The sequence below is a fragment of the Stigmatopora nigra genome, chromosome 10, assembly GCF_051989575.1.
Source record: "Stigmatopora nigra isolate UIUO_SnigA chromosome 10, RoL_Snig_1.1, whole genome shotgun sequence".
Taxonomy (NCBI): Eukaryota; Metazoa; Chordata; class Actinopteri; order Syngnathiformes; family Syngnathidae; genus Stigmatopora; species Stigmatopora nigra.
The window spans coordinates 11167758-11185374 of record NC_135517.1 but is presented as its reverse complement, the minus strand read 5'-3'; the positions used below and the strand labels follow the sequence as shown (position 1 = coordinate 11185374).

The window sequence follows — 17617 nt, the reverse complement described above, 5'->3', positions numbered from 1 at the left end:
GTATTAGACGTCCAGCCCTGCCAATGGCAGAATGAAATGAGTTCAATGAGTGCCCCATAAAGGGATCAAGGCAGGTGTAATATGAGGGTCAACCATAATTTGAAAGTGTATTCAAGGTTTTACAGTATTACGCCTCCAGGTATAAGCATTTGTAAATGACCCTCATAAAGCCGAGACATGGCCAAAAAAGCGCGCTCTCGGTTATTTTCCCCAAACGAGTGCGCTGACCTCGCGTTGCAAAACAACCAATCACGGTGTGATGCGCGTTGCCCGCATGCGGAGCGAACGTTTCTGATTGGTTGACAGCATTTTTTTCCTGCAAAAGGGGGCGTATTTGTCGAGCCATTTTGACCGAATATTTAGCCATATCCAAGGGACATTAATTTAATATCTTTGCTTTTACGCGATTGTGCGACTGTAGACGGGCACCCAGAGGAAAGTTTAAATCACAGCCATGTGAACAGCCCGTATTAAGTAATGAGTCGTAAGGACTGACTGAATTGAGGATGACGCCGCGTCGCTATCGATGACCGGCTAGCTTCCTAGGCTAACCACTAGCATGTCCGGCGCGGTGGTTGAAGCCTGAGCTGACATTTAGCGAGGTGCTTTTTTTCCCCTTCCCCACCCTCCCTTCTGTTTGTCACTCGCACCACTGAGGACCACTTTCTACGGTAAGTAAAGCAGACATGTTCGACGTTCGGGTTATCGTCTGAGAAATTACCATTTTCATGTACGAGTCGCGTGTATGTTTAGTGCCCTGTCTGACAGAAGCACTACCGTTGATATTCGTTTGTTTTAATTTACCATGTATAAACGCAACGGGCGGACGACTTAAACTGCGCATATTGTCATGTCGGGTGGTTTAACGTGTACATTCATTTAAATATCGCATATAACCACAGTGCGTAATGTTCGGTGGTTGTTTTTTACTGCTGTTGGCATAATGTTATAGTGTCGCTTCCCTGTGCTGTTGAGGGCTCAAAATGGCTGACGGACGACGAGCTTCTCGGGTTGGTATTTAGTGCAGCTCAACCGAACTATACACAGCATCAGGGAGTGGGAAAAAACACTTTACGGTGATTTCATTGGAGGAAGAGAAACTTGACAGAGGGACTGGCTCGCAATTGGACCATTAGGAAGAGAGAGGGGGCGTGTCTTTACAGGAAACTTATATTTGCCAAAACATTGCATACACCTGTGTAGGGGGTCGAGGGCCACATTCAAGTTAAAGCAACACTTCTTCCTTCGTGAAGACTATAACGTCTGAACTCAACGAATGTCAAATGTATTAAGTTATTTATGCTTCAAAAAACTAATATAACAACTGTGTTGTTAAACAGATCCTCCAGTGATACACCAGTATTAACTTTGACCAGAACCATGTATCTACATGTGTGTGCTGTACATTTAGCCTGCAAATAATTAATAATATTAATAATAAAGAATTATACATTATAAAGTAATTATTAAAAGGAAAAACCACACATATTATAAGTGGAAGACAGTATGCAATCTGTGAATTTCATACTAGTGTTAATGGAAAAAATGTTTAAATACACAAAAATTACACTAGTATGTACAATCATTCCTGTGACAACTATAATGTCAGTCCATGCAATACACTCATAGACCTAAATACGAGTGGGCATTGCTGACATTGGCTTTTCTTCACACAAAAAATGACTTTCATATTATTTACCAAGTATTTTACTGCTGTAATGCACATGATCAAGTTGTATTTCTCTCCTCACAATTATTAGTAATAGTATTCATTTATCTTCCTCTGTGTGTGTGTTTTAGGAAGCTGCTGTAAGCCCCCCATGCAGAAGGCAAGAAGGCTGGAATGTAAGACAGCTGTAAGAGGACACAAGATGGGTCGCGGCCGAGGCAGAGGGCGAGGCAGGGGCAGGGGCTCGGCGGGCCACTTGCGCTCACCCTCACCCTACAGACTGCAGCTCTCTCCTTCTAGGGAGACGCTGACATACGCCCAGGCGCAGAAGATCGTGGAGGTGGACCTGGACGGCAGGCTGCATCGAATCAACATTACAGACCCCCTGCCGGTGATCACCGAGGACGAAATGATGGCTCAGGATATCGCCGAGTGTAACAGCAACAAGGAGAACAGTTTGCAGACCCAAAAGAAAAAGGCCAACCCCAACAGCAAAGGGAGAAGGAATTGCAAAAACGATTGGCAGCACAACAAACGGCACCGGTCCCAGCAGCAAACGGCATCTTCCAATTCCCCCCAGCCCCAGAGCCCGCTACCGGAGCCCACCTTCCGCACGCTGGGATCCGTCCGCCCTCCGGACGCCGCCCCCCTGCCATCTGCCTATTACCGCTTTGTGGAGAAGTCGAACGACGAGCTGGACAGGGTGGCCGAGTACGACATGGACGAGGAAGATCTGGCCTGGCTGGAGATGGTAAACCACAAGAGGGTCTCGGACGGTCACGCGTCCGTGTCCGCTGACACCTTCGAGCTGCTGATAGACCGCCTGGAGAGGGAATCCATCTTGGAGTCCCGCAACCAGGCGCTGTCTCAGTGCGCGGTGGACGAGGACGCCTTCTGCTGCGTGTGCCTGGACGACGAGTGTCTGAATAGCAACGTCATCCTCTTTTGCGACATCTGCAACCTGGCGGTGCACCAGGAATGCTACGGGGTGCCGTACGTGCCCGAGGGCCAGTGGTTGTGTCGCTGCTGCCTGCAATCGCCCTCCCGCCCCGTGGATTGCGTGCTGTGCCCCAACCGAGGAGGTGCCTTCAAGCAGACCTGTGACGGGCGCTGGGCCCACGTGGTGTGCGCCATTTGGATCCCGGAGGTATGCTTTGCCAACACCGTCTTCCTGGAGCCCGTGGAGGGGGTGAAGAATATCCCCCCCGCCCGCTGGAAGCTCACTTGCTACCTGTGCAAGCAGAAGGGCCGGGGGGCGTCCATCCAGTGCCACAAAGCCAATTGCTACCGAGCCTTTCACGTCACCTGCGCCCAGAAAGCCGGACTCTACATGAAGATAGACCCCGTCCGGGAAACGGGGGTCAATGGGACCACCTTCTCCGTGAAAAAGACGGCCTTCTGCGAGCACCATTCCCCGGTGGGATCCAGAGGGCAAGATGGATCCGGGGACGAGTCGGTGGAAGGTAGACTGGTAGGGGGTAGGGGAAACAGGGGACAGAGGTCCTACACTCAGAGTTCGCCGACGCCGCCGGCCAAGAGGGCGTCCAAGGGAGCCAAAAAGAAGGGCAAAGGGGTCGGGGGGTCTACGCGCCGTTCAAATGTGCCTGTACTGCTTGTGCCTCAAATTCCTTCTCACAGGTGAGAACAGAAGGCTGTAGAGCCTTTTGAGTTCACTTTGACTACACTTTGACTTCACTTCTCTACAGGCTGAACAAGATCTGCACAGGAGTTGAAGTACAGCGGAAGAACCAGTTCATGCAGCGGCTTCACAATTACTGGCTACTAAAGCGACAGTCTCGGAACGGAATGCCTTTAATACGTCGACTTCACTCCCACATGCAGGCCCACCGGACTTCTGAACAGGTAAGCGGAGAAAGCACACCCTAATCCCCCCCCCCCCCCACACACACACACACACACACACACACACACACACCGCCTATGGAAACGAATGAGTCCCAAAGAGTTACATCCACTGGCAAATTGTGAAAGTGTGTGTCTTTGGCTGTGTTCAGAAGGAGCCAGATGAAAAGCTGTGCGCCGCTCGAGAGGAGCTTCGCTACTGGCAAAAGTTGCGGCAAGATCTGGAACGAGCCAGACTTCTGGTAGAACTTATTCGCAAGAGAGAACGGCTAAAGAGGGAACAGGTTGGTCACGATTTGGGATTCTGCTGGGAGGTGGCCAGATAAAAATCCTCAAATGTACTTTTCAGGTGAAAATTCAGCAGGCTGCCACAGAGCTAAGGTTGACGCCGGCGCTGGTGCTCCTGAGGACCACCTTGGAACAACTGCAGGAGAAGGACACGTCCAAAATCTTCTCCCAGCCCGTCAATCTAGCAGAGGTTAGAAGACGTGGGAAGGTGGGGGTCTGATTTTAAAAGGTGGCTTCACATTGTCATTCAAATGAATTTTTCACGAGGTCCCAGACTACCTAGAGTTCGTATCCCGACCCATGGATCTGTCCACCATGAGGGCCAAGCTAGAGGGACACGCCTACTGCTCTGTCGCTGAACTGGAGGAGGACTTTGAGCTCATGATCTCCAACTGCCTCAAGTACAACTCCAAGGACACCATGTTCCACAAAACCGCCTTGCAGCTACGCGAGGTGGGCGGGGCAGTCTTGCGCCACGCCCACCGGCAGTCACAGAGCATCGGCCTGGACCCGAGCACGGGCATGCACCTGCCCGAGTCACCCAACCGGCATGGCTTCCAGCAGTGCACCTGGGACGACGGTGAGGCGACATTTGTCAGGGTCCCTCCCTTCTGAGCCCCAACTCACATTTGTTCTGTTTCCCCTCTCGACCAGTCGACTCCCTCTTGAACCCCGACAACAGGCTTCACCTGAGCACAGACGAGCAGCTGAAGGCTTTGCTGGACAAACTGGACGTGGTGACGTCCATGAGGACAAGCGGCGGACGGACCAAACGCATTCGGCTACTGCGACGGGAAATCAACAGTCTTCGGCAGAAGGTGAACCATCAGCAGCAGCAAAGTGTAACGATGCTTAATGCCAAGAATGAGGAGGAAGACCACGTAGAAGAGAAGATGAAGCCCACAAAGAAGACTAAAAAGAAGATTGTGGATCATGGAGGTAACTTACAAAAACTTGATTTTACACACAAGCCTACTATATTGCCAGAAATGTCCATTTCTAGCCGTTGATTCCATTTTCCATCCCACAGACGACTGCCCTCCCGTGTTAGAACTCACATGCCCGGCGTCTTCTCCGCTACCGGGCGACGCCCCGCTAGAACCACCCATCTTGGGCATCATAACGGGAGGCCGACGGTCGCCCGGCCGCTCCTACAAGCGGCAGAGATCATCGCGGGCCGTCGCCAAAAACCACGACGAGGACGAGGCCGAGGTGGCAGAGACGCCGTCTTCACGGCCAGAAGTTGTGCATGAGGCCACGCCGTTGGGAACGCCGCCATCTTTACCCGTGGTGGGTGTAGGCAGGCGTACGTCTGTGCTGTTCAAGAAGGCCAAAAATGGCGCCAGGGCGGGCAAGAAGAGGTCGCCGTCGCAGCACAATGGGAAAGCGGCGGAGGAGCCGGGCGGCGGATTGGTCCGAGCGCCCGCCAGCCCGTATTCACCTCACGTTGACGTTACCACTTTAACGACCGGACCTCCCTCGCCCCCATCACACCGCTTGCGACAAAGCTCCGACGCCGAGGTGGAAAAACATCTTGGAGATGGAGGTAAGAAGGCGTGGCCTAGGTTCAAATTTTGAAAATTGGCCAAACTCGTTCTTATGTTTAGACCTAACGAACGGAAATGACGCCTCGTTGGAACACGATGCCGACAACGACCAAAAAGTCAAGTGAGTGGCGAGTGCTTACCTTCTGCTTGTGGAATCTGCATGGAACTGACGCTTTGCCTCTCTCCTTTGGCGTCGGGCAGCACGGCGTCTCCTCCCAAACGCAGCCGAGGGAAACCCGCTCTGACCAAGGATCCCATCAGCAACAATGGAGACATCTTAGAATCAGGTTTAAAATTATTTACTCTCTATTTTACACATTTTTAATCTAAAAAAATGACATAGAAGTTAGTTTCCCCAGAATTATAAAAAAATACATTTAAAGAGAACATTTGCCAAAGAAATGCTTTTAATACAGTTATAGTTTTGTCTCTGGGTAATCATTTTTTTTAAATAACTAAAATGAACCTCATCTTGATTTCCCATGCAAACATTTTCCACCACATGTCACCCACAGGCAAACCTACACTTCTTTGTCCGGACAGTCCGACGGAGTTGGCCCCTCTCGATCTGGTGTGGGCCAAATGCAGAGGCTACCCATCTTACCCGGCCATGGTGAGAAAGAACCGGCCACTGAAAGAGCCATTGTTGACCAATCAATCCCCCCTCTTCGCCCTCACTGTGGCAGATCGTTGACCCGGACATGCCCCAGGAAGGACTCCTCCACAACGGCATCCCCATCCCGGTGCCTCCCGTGGAGGTGCTCAAGCTGGGCGAGTGGAGGCGAGCGGAGGTGGGACAAAAGCTCTTCCTGGTGCTTTTCTTCGACACTAAAAGGACTTGGTAAGATCCGGAAACGACAAGGACGGATCGTGAAGCAGCCATGTTTAAAAGTTTCCCAGTTTTCCCTTTTTTAATGATTATTATTATTATTTTTGTTTTAGGCAGTGGCTCCCTCAGGATAAACTGCTGCCTATGGGAATGGACGACACGGTGGACAAACTACGCCTGATGGAAGGCAAGAAGCCAAGCGTTCGTAAGTCGGTTCACACGGCGTATGACCGAGCCATGATGCACTTGAATCGCATTCGAGACAACCTCAATTTTACACCCAGCTCCAACTTTTTATGACTTTTTTTTTTAAATCAAGAACTTTTCCGGGTGCTCTTACTTGTTTGTAGTGGAAGACGAACGTGTTCCTAAATCATTCTTATTTTGACTATTCAGAGCTTGTAAATAGTGAACATTGAAAAGGGAAACATACATTATTTAGATTGTATTTTGTCAAAGTCTCACTTGACATTCGCACCATGGCTGGACCTGGAAGTTCTAAACAATAGTTTTTAAGGCCCTCCCTAGGTAAAAATAGATTGGACGTCTATTGTCAATTAGCCGAATAAAATTAATTTAAAAAAAGACAGACTTTAAAGTTACGTCTGCAATATTTTTTTTTAATTTGTCACATCTGCTCTTAATTTATTTTGAAAGTTTCTAATCTATTTTATTTATAATGATATTTATTATTCCAAGCTTCTCTTTGCAGTTTTAAAATTTTGTATTATTTCAAACATTTGAATGACTTACCAAAAAATGAATTCATTTTAATTAAAGTCACACTCTGAAATACATTTTTTGAGGTTCTGCTGTACAGTTCAGCCATGTTGCGATATCAAGTACATGGGACTTGTAATGTGTACTTAAGTTTTTCCATATTGTGAAAGTGTTTGTGGAGTACTTGCTAAGCGCAAACCAAGACTACTGCGGTCGAGCGACATTTTAAATCGACTTGAATAGCACAAACTGGCTCCCCTTTGTGTGTGTGTGTGTGTGTGTGTGTGTGTGTGAAAGTGTGTGGCACATATAGTATGATTATTCAAGTCAAGTGTATAGTTTTGTACATATGTAAATGTTTGTTTATACTTGCTAACAGGAAGTAATTTAAAATGACTGCAATTTTAGAAGTTTAATTTATACAAAATAATAATAATTTTTAAAAAAAAGAAGAAAACCGAGAGTGTTATTTTAAAGCAAAGAGTTTCAAATATGTGAAAAGACTTAGTGTGTATGACGCTTTGTAGATCTTTGTAACGGTGACAATTCATATGTCAAAAAAAATTCTTGAAAAAAAAGCCTTCTTGAATTTCAACCTTTCTCTTTTGGGAATTTTCTCCCACACACACCAATAAAAGCTATTGAATCAACTAAACAAGTGTATTTTTTATACCCCCAAAAAAATGTGCACAAGTTTAGTATTAATTTAACATTGTTTTTATTAGTGTGCTTGCATAACTGCATTTAGTTAGAACAAACACACTGTAGGCATTTAACACTTAATGTAATACTTGTGCGACCTGATCTGGGGATTTACTTCTCAATACTACAAGAATTGATAGTCCGAGACTTTTAAGACTATTTGAAATGACAACATGATCGGTGAGGATGTTGTCGAAACAAAATCCTCAACCCAAACAAGCACAATTATAACAGATAGTTGAAATCCTGTTGATGAAAACACTTAAATACGATGAATTGTAACGGACAAATTTTTCCTGTATGTATACATATATATATTTTTTTAACCAATAAGGAGCATTAAGGATACACTAAAATAATTATATCACGAGAATCTGCCAAAATTGTTTTGAGGCAAGGTCAAATTATTCTTTTTATTTTAGAAAGAGAAGTTGTAATTTTTTAAGAAGGCAATATTTGTTTCAAGTAGTCATATTACCAAAATATAAATGTTTTCATTCTTTTTTTTGGGTGTATATGGCAAAAACTTCTTTTTTTTTTTTTTTTACATTTTTCCCCTTGCCAAATATACAAAACATATATAATCATTCTCATAAAATTACAACTTTTTCTTCCCAGAAGAAATTAGGTTTTCTGGGAAGACTTGCCAAAGTAACCCACCTTTTTATATACAAGAAAAAAATATATATCTATATACTTTCCCCCATAAAGAACAACTTTGCTTTTGCAAAAATATATTTTTATCTAAATAACATTGTTAGCCCGCTTACTAAGTCATTTTGAACTGACTGTCACAAAAACAACAAAAATATCAATCCATTTGGAATACATAGACATAAATCTTGTGTTTTTTCTCTTAAAACTCAATTATAATTTGAGCAACTATACTATCAGGCAACTACTTCAACTTTTCATTCTCGTCATATAATTTTCTATGTGATCCTAATTCTCATAACCTTCTGAGCCCCTATTTTCATTTGATAAGACAAACAACAATATCATATTGATATTATAGTCTCTTATGAGCAATTGGGGATTGGAGATTTTATTGCAAGGTGTTTCTCTTTTGTCCATTTCCTTTTTGCATTATGCTGTTGAAGAAGTCTTTCGTGCGTGCCATACATTCATCGTTTTATAAAATAAAGTAAAACCGCTCTGAGCCCCGTCAAGAATTTAAAAAATGTTCCTACCTCCGTTTTGGCCACTTTCCAAACGGGGTCCGACTCATAGCAGAGAGAGCAAGCTGTTGTCGGCCGAGTCCGGGGCCTCCGCCTTGGCCCCCCGCGAGCTTTTGGCGGGGTTGGGTGTGGTCGAGTACTTGGGCGGATACCTGATAAAGAGGCGGTCCTCCTCCTTCTTGATCCAGCGGAGGAGCTTGGTGATGACCGTGATGGCGCACGCCTTGGTCACCAGCGGACTGAAGCACGTGTACAGCTCAAATTTACTTGTCACCTGTGCAAAAAGCAGCCATTTAGTCCAACAATAATGACTTTTAAAAAAAATTGCAACTCTGTTGCATTCAGCACCACACTACAAGAAATTAATTTAAAAAAACATTACTGTGGTCAGTAAATGTTATTCACACAGGGGAAAAAAATCCCTCCATTCAGAAACCATGTGAGCAGTCACAATGCCATAGCTCCAAGCCACAGATTGGGTTGAAAAAAATTAAGACAGTAGTCCTAGTAGCAAGAATGGCATTTTTATGACCTTTTTTAAATTAATAATTAATAGCAGGAAAAAAATTGCAAAGTGAATTTCCCGATAATGGAGGGAAGACTGTAAAGTGCACTTACCCACGCAAGCAAAGTTTCCCTCTGGGCCACGTGGTAGATGAGCTTGAGGGGTCGAGAGCTGCTGTGGATGCGACTGTGCATGAACCGGTAAAGGTCCAAAAGTCTCATTTTCTCCTCCTCTGTGTGGTAAGGGGCTTCCATTTCGGGGCTGCCAGGGTCCACAAAGTCATGGTTTGGAGAGGACACACAAGAATTCAGCTAAAACAAGTTAGCATAATCCCCCCCCAGGTACTACCAAGCCAAAAACATGAATGGTGGGCCGGTTGAACGCTCTAAATTGCCCCTAGCTATGAGCGATTGTTGGCTGGGAAAACTCCAGCACCCCTTGCAAACCCGGCGAGGATAGGCAGTACATATAATGATCAAATTAATAAATAAACAGTGTTTATGATTTACCCCAAACACGGCAAACAAACCTGGTGAACTGTGTAAGCTGGCGATGGTTGTCGGGAACGTCGAAGGGCTTGTACATGAAGTGCCTGAGGTCGGCCACGCCCACCTGACTCACGGCATAGGGCCGTGCCTTGGCGATGAGCGCCAACGAGCCCTGCGCCGTCATGGCCTCCTCGATGCGACGCTTGCAGTCGGCCACGGCGTAGAAAGCCTCCTTGTCGGTGGAGAGCAGCAGCAGGCACACCGTACACTCGGGCGGGTCCAGGTACGAAATGTACGCATAGAAGTAACAGTCGGGGTTGAAGAGCGGCAAGCAGATGGGAGTCCAGATCTCGCCGGCCCGAAAGGCGGACGAGGCGCCCACCAGGTTGAGCAGCAGGTGGACGTCGGCCGGCTCCAGCCGGGCGTCGTCGATGACCGCCCGCTCCTGGACCACAGTCACCAGTTGCTTCTTGGCCACCAGAATGGAGAAAACCAAGTTGGGCGTGATGGCCTTCTGCAAGATCTGGCCCAGCGAGTCCCTGAGGGAGGCGGCCAGCGGCAGGCAGTGCACGGCCGACAGCAGGAAGCTGGGGTCCCAGTCCACCAGGTCCAGGAGGCCGTCCAGGATCTTCTCGGAGCCGGCCAGGAGACGACGCAGGTCGTAGTTTTTCTTGTGCTCGAAGATGCGGGAGATGCTGGCCTGCGTCAGCATGCTGACGATCTGGTGGTAGACGTAAAGGAGCTCGGCGCGCAGCTGCTGCTCTGACTGCCGGCTGCTGGACACGCACACTAGCACCAGGGGCCCCTTTTGGAGGAAGACCACCGTGTGTTCCTCTGGCAAAGAGATGAATGGTAGAAAAAAGAAAAACTCTTTACACATTTATTTCACTGCAACTACTACTCGCTATTTTTTGACCTTTTTCTCATAATAGCTTTGTAAGCATGCGTTAGCGTAGCAAGGCTATTGGTTCAAAGATAAAGGCAAGACAATCTATTCCCAAACCTGAGTAGACGGAGCGGATGATGTTATCTCCACTTTGCACAAAGGACACCAGCGCCATCATCACGCCCATCGTGGACGACAGTGCTTCTTCGCTGCCGTAGCGCGAATAGATGGGCTTTCCGGCTTCGCTCAGCACAAAAACATGCTTCCTGTGCCGCCGCCAGCTTTCTGCCATCACGTCCTCGTCGTGGTGGCTTGCGCCGTGCGCGGCGGGGGTTGATTCCTGGACACTTGCCTCCAGCGGCGGCGATGAGCGACCCTCCGAGCTGAGGCCTTGCTCCTCCTCCAGCTTGGCCTGGGCCAGCACCGAGACCACAAAATCTTCCGAGTCGCTTTGTGTGATATCCGTGGCATCGTTCGTAGTGGGGTTGGTGCCGTCGTTGGTAGCCTCGTCGGTAGCCCCAATGGCAGCCTCGTTGATAGCCTCATCAGTAGCCCCGATGGTCGCCTTGTCAGTAGCCTCGTCGGTAGCCTCGTCGGTAGCCCCGTTGGTAGACCCAATGCTAGCCCCGATGGTAGCCTCGTCGGTAGCCCCGATAGTAGCCTCGTCGGTAGCCTCGTCTGGTCCCCGGATGGTGGCCTCGTCGGTAGCCTCGTCGGTAGCCTCGTCGGTAGCCTCGTCGGTAGCCTCGTCGGTAGCCTCGTCGGTAGCCTCGTCGGTAGCCTCGTCGGTAGCCTCGTCGGTAGCCCCAATGGTATCCCCAAGGGTAGCCTCGTCCATAGCCCGGATGGTAGCCTCGTCCGTAGCCTCATTGGTAGTGTCCTCTGTGACGTCGTCCCTGTCTTGAAGCTCCTCCATTTCTGGCTCCGTTGATGAAGAAAGGAGTCCGTTTCTAATGTCCTGAGGAGGGTCTTCTGCTACATCTTGTGGCTGCTCTTCTTCTTGCACAGCCTTTTCGGCCACCAGATCCGGGAACATGTGCTTCCCCAAAAGCGAAAGGGAGGTTGCCAAGGTGTCCGCTGTTGAAAAGACAACACAATGACATACAGTTTATGTACAAATAGCTTATGATGCAGGGAAGCCTGAACACGGCTAATGGCAAATGTCTCAAGAAGACCAAATTTGCCGGCAAAATAGTTGTACCTGCTGTGTTGACTTTTATGGATGGATCACAAATCTTGACTCCCTGCGTCTCTCCTTCTTGATGATTGTCCATGTCCATGATACCATCCCATTCACTGGAGATTTGTGGATTGGGAGGGGAAATCAAATTATAAAAAGGGAAACAAATCTATCTTGAATGTTACTTCTTAATAGGGAAGAACCTGTTTAGTCTGTGACACCTTTACCTGTTTGCACATATTATTGTGGTTAAGTCGATCTGTGTATATGTGTGGGTATAATCAACATCACAAAACGGTCATTTTTGGTGGCTGTTAAAACTCACGATTTGCCTATTTAAATATTTTGAACTGTCTTTCAAATGACGTTTTTTTTTTTAAATCAAATGTTGCCTGTCCCCTTAATAGTTAGATCCCAAGATTTAGACAGCAACATGGAAGAAAGGCAGCAATTATACAAGCGTGTGGTCACATGACAACAGAGAAAAGCCTCTGCAAGAAACGTACACTGTGGAATTCGCTATTACAGTCTACACAATCCCCCATACACAAAGATACTACATGGAAAGCCGAGTATTTACTGTGACTTAGAGGTCACCATAAGGCTTGAGTTCCGTTAATAATGAGCTCTCAGCAGTACCTGTGCGTAACTATGGCTTGCAATTCAAGGTGACGGCTTTGACTTTAATTAGTGCGACATATTGGAATCATTTCATATTGAAGACAGTCCATAGCCAAATCTGCTAGTAAGGTACACACGCACACATGCAGTTAATTTTATGCCCCGAGATCCTTCTTGGTTCCAACAAATCAGACGGAATTAGAACTAAAACTGATGGCAAAACTTACAAGTTGGTGTACAGGGGAAGGCCGGAATCCCAAAGTGCTACATGGAGCCTCGCGATGATCTTCTTGCTTACATCGGCGCCGTTAGTGATAGGAAAACAAATGCATCGCTTACCGCAGGAGATACATCCGGGTTTACTGACTCTATACGTCCCTTAGCCAATTGGGAGAGTCGTTGTTTCCAGGCGGCACCGCCCCGAAGTACTTAAAATGGCAGCAAGAGGGCTAATTATTATTACTGATAATATTATTAATAATTCATTCTTGGAAACTAATTGACAATTTTTGAATAATAAAAGGCCATGATTATTTTTGCGTCTGTCAATTAACATGTCAAGTGCATGATGGGAGGTGCGCGCTAGTTACGCCACTTCCGCAGTGAGCGGCGCTACTGCGAGGTGGTTGTTTGTTACTGCGAGTGAGCGATGTATTGCGAAAAGATTTCACCAGTTTTTTTAACAGAGTCTGGAAAATAAACGGGCATGATGGAAGAACCGTGGGATTTCGAGATTCTCTCCCGTATGGCCGACGGCTGCTTGTCGTTTCTGTCTGAATTCGTGGAGGACTGGCTCGCCAACGACATGAGGGTCTCCATATTCAAGATCCTTCTCAGCTGGTTAGTTTTCAGTCTTCTGGCTATCCATTTCGCCTGGAAAGTCTACGGGAATACCGTGAACGATATGTATTATCGACAAGGTGAGTTTTCCCCTTATACACATTTTATTGTCGATGTATTCACAATGATGTTTAGTTGACTTGTTGTTGCGTTCAGGTAGCGGCCAGAACGGCGGGACGCCCGACGCTCCGCCTGGCCTGGGCAGATGGTGGGTATCCGCTGACTATTTCGCGACTGTTGTTGTTTTTGAGTTGTCGAGTAATGTCATTGTTTCATTATCACAGGGGGAGCTCAGCAGGGGAGCCATTCAAATCTCACAGGGATTAGTTGGAATGCTCGGTGATTTCTGGAGTTCTAGAAAGTCCCAGGGACTGCGAATGCACCTTGCAATATGAATATGAATTTATCATCAATTCTATAGGCTGTACAGTTGACTGGATAACGTTATTGTGTAAATATACAATTTATTTTAAATATAGTGTCTGTGATTATTTAAAATTAAGTGCTTAGACTCACTTTCATTCTTTCCAGAAAAGGATTCTGCTGTAGCAAATGTAAAAGTATATTGTGTAAAAAAAATACAGAACTCTCAATAAATGTTTCATATATGTACTTTAAACGACTTTTGTAGTTATCAGATCATTATTAGTTTTATTATTGTTGGATTATTGTTAAAAAGATTTACTTAATTTGCAAAGTCACTAGTGGATCATTTGTTTATAAAATGAGACCCTCACAAATAGAACTAGTAACACATTGCAGTGGATTCATGAAGTTGCGTATCAGTCTCATTTTGAGCTTTGTGGAATAAGAAGAACGTGCACATCCATGACATTGGTGCACGTGAGGCCCGGTATGAGTAAGTTCCGTCCACCGGACAGACGTTGAAAAAAAGTAAAGGAATCATTGTCATTCAGGTAGCCGAGGGGGTCCAGCTTTTGTTTTTGGGCATCTTCGTGCAAGCTCGCGTCCGCGACGGCCCCCGCCGCCTCGGTGGGCCCGTCCTGGCCGTCGGTTCCCCCACTCAGGAAGACGGGACCGTCCGGCGGGGGCCGCGAATCCCTCAGCTCCAGTCCTACTCTCATAGCCAGCTCTTGGTTGCGGCCACCGCGGCCTTTACCTGTCAGTTCAACTGTGGGCTCGCCACCAGCCAGAACGCAAGCGACACCCCGTCCCTCCTCCAAAGTCTGCATCACGCGAAGCAGGTCCCCGCTCTCCACGCCCACTTGCGGCCCGAGCTCCAGCATCTCGGCGGCGAGCTCGGGTGAAGCCCCCTGGCCGAAGCGAGCCAGGCGGGCGTAGAGGCGCGACACCAACCTCACGTCACCGCACACCCCCGGGGAGAGCACCACAGGGTGGAAACTCAGCTCCAGGGCGCGCTGGCTGGCGTTGCGGAGGGCGACGCCATTGGAGCCAATGACGGCGTTGAGAATGCGACACACCTCCTCCGTTTGGACTCCTTGAGGTGGGGCGAGTCTCTCGAGCACATCCTTCACAGAGGCGGGCGCCGAGTCCAGCAAACCGTAGTGTTGGAGAACAGCCTGGACTTGTTGGCGACACGCTGGACCCTCCACCTTAGTCGCCACCGTGGGCCCGCTCGCTATCAGGTCCAGTGGATCGCCAATCACGTCAGATAGTATCAGTGCCACGACCTGCAAAAACAGTCACAAGCACACCAAGGTGAAAAAGGAGCAACAATTTTCATGGTTTTTGCTTTTTGAAAAAATGGGGCCTTCTGTTTTTCTTTTAAAAAGGTGAAGAAAATAATCACTAACTATAAACCTATTTATTAGTGTTTTCCCCCATCCATCAAAAATATCAATAGTTTTTTTTTTTTTTTAAAGTCATTTAAAGCATCAATCTGCAAAATAGAATGGTCTTACCAATGGCCTACTATATAAAGATGATTTTCAGTAGATAATACTTTGAATATATATGAAACCAAATTACTCCACTGGGTATTTTTTTATGTTTTCCGCTTTGCAATGCATAAAATTAAAAAATATATATAAAAAAAAATGTTTCCAACATGAAAGTTACCTGTGCAGGATGCGCACACCTAGCAAGTCCTCCTCCCTTTAAGAGCGAGAAGGCCCGTCGAACCGTGTTCAACTCCTGAATTGTGGCCCCAGCGGCTGCCAGTTTGCGGGTGACGTCCAACTTCTCTTGCAGGCTTATGGGCGGGATGGGGGCAGGTAGTAACGCAGAGCCGCCACCTAGATGCAACAAAATGCAATCAGACGTGTAGCCCCGTCAATGGTAGCGTATGAGTTCAAGTGTACCTGAAATCAGCACAAAAAGCAGGTCTTTCTCTGTTAAGGCGCTTGCTAGCCCAGCGATGCTTTCCGCCGCCTTCTGCGAGTCGGGATCCGGCAGGTTGTGTTTTGCGCCCTCCATGACCCGGATTCGGCTGTTTTCTTTCACCAGCAGGTGGCTGCAGTGAAAAATATTGGAATGGCAATTTTCCCAGAATCTTACCATTTTTTTGTAGCGATTAGCCCATTATTTTATGATTAAATGTTATAATAAAAACCAAAAAATGTATGACTTTATCAGTCATAATATTGCATTTTTTGTGTGTGTTTTTTCCTTACTGTTTCCCATGCTCCTGCAACGCCTGCTGAAGGCCACGCGGCACACTGACAACTCCTCGAACCAGGTGTTCTCCCAGAATCCTCTCCGCCTCCGCAGCCATGCCCAGCACCGCCTTCCCGAAGCCGACCACGTGCACGTTGTTTTCCATCCGGAACGTGCGACCGGCGCCGACGACCTCCACGCTGTCACCCTGTCGCGACAAACTCTCCCGGACGACGACGTCGGGCTGCACGGCTTCCACCGCCGCTGCAAACACCTGGCGCGCCCCCAAGTCGAGGGACATTTTCCTCCTTCCAAAGACAGGCGAGAACGCTTGAGGTCGGATCAGGGAGAGAAATCGGGCCATCTATGCCTTGAAGATTTTTCAAAAGACACACAAAAACAAAACAACACATTGACCTGATAACAAAGAAAGAGTTAAAAAAAACAATAACAACAACTCATTCAATCTGCTGGGACTCACCTGGTAAAATGTTCAAGCACAAGCTGTATCGGTGTGTTGCAGATTAGCCAATGTTTCAAAAGTCAGCTTGGAGACTACAAAAACTCAAGCGTATCATTTGTGTAATCATTGACGTGGACTCACCGCATGACCCGATAGCGTCGCCCCTGTGCTTGGACACATTTCTTCGTTTCCCCCCACTGCAAACACAAATACAAAAAATAGACATCTATATCATTTTTTGCACACTTTCTGATAGACCAGGACTATAAACAGTAACACATTTATTTTTTGATTTAAGTTTTAATAGTTCAGCCAGTGATGAGTGTTTTATTTGTAACTTTACTCAAAATTGCCAGTTCAAATAGACATCTACCATGTAAACATACCTGGTAACAATCATTGACAGCTTCACTATACAGTGGCAGATTTACATGATATATTAGAATTTAATTTTTAAAATATTTGCTAAGCGCAAAGGAACACGCTATAAATGTAAGAATTAAATCATCATCTGGGAGATAATTTTGGTGTTTATTACGCAGGAATGACTTGATATATTGATTTAACAACATAAATCATGTCTATATTTGAGTAGAGTATTTGCCTCAGAGATACTATACATTTCTTAAATCTGCCACTGTCTGTGTATAGACGTGGCCAAGAGAAAATTCTATCAAGTATAAGGGCTAAAAAATATATAATTCCGGTCAATTATTCAGCCTGCTATTTCCATCATGTACGCGTTTATACGATAAATTCTTGCATTTTGGTCGCCTCGTTATTGCTCCCTACCTCCAAGTCTTTTAAAATCAAACTCTGAGGTTATTTTGATCAGTAAGTGGGGGGTGAACGTTGAGTAGAATACAGAGTTAACAATAAAACGTCAAAACCTCAGCTGGCACTGGGTGCCAAACCAAAACAAGCCATTTACCTCTTAAATTTCGTGGTTGAAAATACAGCATAGAGGTGCGTTATCGCCGCCTGCGGGCGTTGAATGGAACTTACGATCAACAAGGCTAAAGTAATTTGTCTATTGGTAATTTTTTTTAAACCATTGCTAGGAGGAATAAAATATATGTTAGAGACCGAGCTTAGCTTTGTATAGTAATTGAACCAAAATCAGAAAACTTCAGTAGTCATTTTAAATGAAAGTTAAAGGTAATTTAGGAGTGTTTTTTTTCATTTGTCCCTAAGGAATGGTGATTGCAATGTGGAGTTTTAAAGCTCTTATAACAGTGGATTTACTTTGTATTTATAATTG

The 17617-nt window shown here is 46.5% G+C and overlaps 4 protein-coding genes across 5 annotated transcripts; 2 read left to right on the top strand and 2 right to left on the bottom strand.

The window, feature by feature from the left end:
- The first annotated feature begins 333 nt into the window (after positions 1 to 333).
- Positions 334 to 7568, top strand: brpf3a (bromodomain and PHD finger containing, 3a). Of its 2 annotated transcripts, none has more exons than XM_077726102.1 (13): positions 334 to 671; positions 1801 to 3307; positions 3376 to 3532; positions 3685 to 3816; positions 3882 to 4010; positions 4088 to 4400; positions 4475 to 4759; positions 4851 to 5366; positions 5428 to 5488; positions 5569 to 5654; positions 5883 to 5980; positions 6054 to 6208; positions 6310 to 7568. In XM_077726102.1, the coding sequence occupies exons 2-13, from the start codon at positions 1821 to 1823 to the stop codon at positions 6494 to 6496; spliced, it is 3606 nt and encodes a 1201-aa protein (XP_077582228.1). In that variant the 5' UTR covers positions 334 to 671; positions 1801 to 1820; the 3' UTR covers positions 6497 to 7568. The 2 variants fall into 2 exon arrangements, with proteins under 2 accessions (XP_077582228.1, XP_077582229.1); XM_077726103.1 differs by lacking the exon at positions 334 to 671 and adding an exon at positions 698 to 1010.
- Positions 7569 to 7610: 42 nt separating this feature from the next.
- On the bottom strand, positions 7611 to 12869 carry mon1bb (MON1 secretory trafficking family member Bb). Its single transcript, XM_077726109.1, has 7 exons — positions 12704 to 12869; positions 11877 to 11971; positions 11576 to 11752; positions 10793 to 11149; positions 9831 to 10623; positions 9415 to 9562; positions 7611 to 9070 (listed from the first exon to the last, which is right to left on the bottom strand). Exons 2-7 carry the CDS (start codon positions 11953 to 11955, stop codon positions 8843 to 8845), a joined length of 1782 nt encoding a protein of 593 aa, XP_077582235.1. The 5' UTR covers positions 11956 to 11971; positions 12704 to 12869; the 3' UTR covers positions 7611 to 8842.
- Positions 12870 to 13022: 153 nt separating this feature from the next.
- Positions 13023 to 13935, top strand: tcta (T cell leukemia translocation altered). The gene is made up of 3 exons (XM_077726107.1): positions 13023 to 13396; positions 13473 to 13524; positions 13601 to 13935. Exons 1-3 carry the CDS (start codon positions 13183 to 13185, stop codon positions 13641 to 13643), a joined length of 309 nt encoding a protein of 102 aa, XP_077582233.1. The 5' UTR covers positions 13023 to 13182; the 3' UTR covers positions 13644 to 13935.
- Positions 13866 to 16555, bottom strand: glyctk (glycerate kinase). The gene is made up of 5 exons (XM_077726105.1): positions 16498 to 16555; positions 15911 to 16263; positions 15599 to 15750; positions 15357 to 15532; positions 13866 to 14968 (listed from the first exon to the last, which is right to left on the bottom strand). The coding sequence occupies exons 2-5, from the start codon at positions 16255 to 16257 to the stop codon at positions 14105 to 14107; spliced, it is 1539 nt and encodes a 512-aa protein (XP_077582231.1). The 5' UTR covers positions 16258 to 16263; positions 16498 to 16555; the 3' UTR covers positions 13866 to 14104.
- Between the last annotated feature and the right edge of the window lie 1062 nt (positions 16556 to 17617).